Raw genomic sequence first — 1,607 nt, forward strand, 5'->3', positions numbered from 1 at the left:
TCAGAGACCCAGTTCCCCCGAGTTAGGACTTTTAATTATGTTCTTCATATTTTCATCCACTGATTTGAAGTAGCCATCTTCGCCATAAAGGTTGTTATCCTTTTCACACGACGTACACATGTATTTAGGTGCACGCGCAAGCACCGCATCATATACGCTGAATATATGATAGCTATTGAGATGATTGACTCAGCGCGCATTTTAACCACTGAGCCATCTCGTCGGCCAATATGCAACAACTTACGTCGTCTCCCCATTTACCGAACTCGGAAGGATGGACGGCTGGGTTGGCCGGGGGTCGGCTACCCGGATGAACCTGCAGAAATTGAACCCGGGTCGTGGGAGTAGTAGACGGTCACGCTAACCACTCGGCCACGAGACCCATCCAATATGACAAATATAAAATTCATCAATATTATTATCTAAGAGTACTTTTATTAAATATTGTATCAACTATGGTTACTATGCCTGAAATAAAAAAATAAAATGAAATTTATAATGCAATGCAATAAGACTAACGATAGTACCAATAACAACAATGCACATGTAAAGTGCAGTAATAACAGCTAACCAACTTGAAGTGCTTGAATCTTGCGGCTCTCCGTAGTTCTTCCCAATGTTCAACAATTCTGATTGGACGAGAAGACTCATTAAGGCTTTTTCTATACGTAGACCATTGACCAAACAACGACTTCAATAAAAATTGAGCATATAATTTTTAACATAGAACATAACAAAAATTAACATAGAATTTGGTTAGAAATATTGAGAAATGTAATAAAAAACTATCCAACGCTCGAAATTCGGTAGATTTAATAAATTACTTTGTATATATATTACTGCGTATGTTTATATATATATATATATATATAATGCACGCTGGGATATATATAATGCAAGCTATGTAGCATGAACAATCGTATAATTTCAAATATTTTGTTTACTAATTTCAATGAACCTTTGCGTTTTTATTTCGTTACTTTTATTTTATTTTAATATATTAAAAAATACAACTAATTAACTATTAATAGAATTTATTTAAAATATATATTGCACTGATGATGACTTTACGTCGAAATAGATCTATATGCATAACTTTAATAATAATATAAAAAATAAACGATTATAAAAATGGGATCTTGCTTGATTAATTTTAACAATTAAAATCATAAACGATTATAAAATGGATTTCAACATTTTGAATAGACTTAATTGTAAAGAACTAGTTCAAAATATTAGAAAATCAACCATAAAACTTGTTAATGCTGAATCGTCGGTGGATTTTTTGAACAACTGTATAGAACTTGGTCTTCTTCCTAATTTTACCAAACTAACCTCGACCAGCCGATCAAGCTTAACTACCGAGCAAGAACGTGAGCAACGCCTACTACATCTTAATCGGGAGTTAGATAATAAACGACATATTGTGAACGATATTACAACTAATTTAAACAATTTGAATCAAAATTTTAACAACCTTCAAATAACCAATGATGATAAAATACCTATTGAAACATGGTTACAACAAACAGCAACTTCACAACGACACCGCATCAAACTTCGTACCAACAATAAACTTATAAACCTTTAAAAGCAAGCAACAAAGA

At 32.7% G+C, this 1,607-nt stretch overlaps 1 protein-coding gene across 1 annotated transcript; it reads right to left on the bottom strand.

The window, feature by feature from the left end:
* HELRODRAFT_162980 (hypothetical protein) lies at positions 1–651 on the bottom strand (the record flags this gene model as incomplete). The annotated part of the gene is made up of 3 exons (XM_009025023.1): positions 1–99; positions 245–316; positions 520–651. 3 exons carry the CDS (start codon positions 649–651, stop codon positions 1–3), a joined length of 303 nt encoding a protein of 100 aa, XP_009023271.1.
* Between the last annotated feature and the right edge of the window lie 956 nt (positions 652–1,607).

Source organism: Helobdella robusta (assembly GCF_000326865.2).
Source record: "Helobdella robusta unplaced genomic scaffold HELROscaffold_4, whole genome shotgun sequence".
In the NCBI taxonomy this organism is placed as follows: domain Eukaryota; kingdom Metazoa; phylum Annelida; class Clitellata; order Rhynchobdellida; family Glossiphoniidae; genus Helobdella; species Helobdella robusta.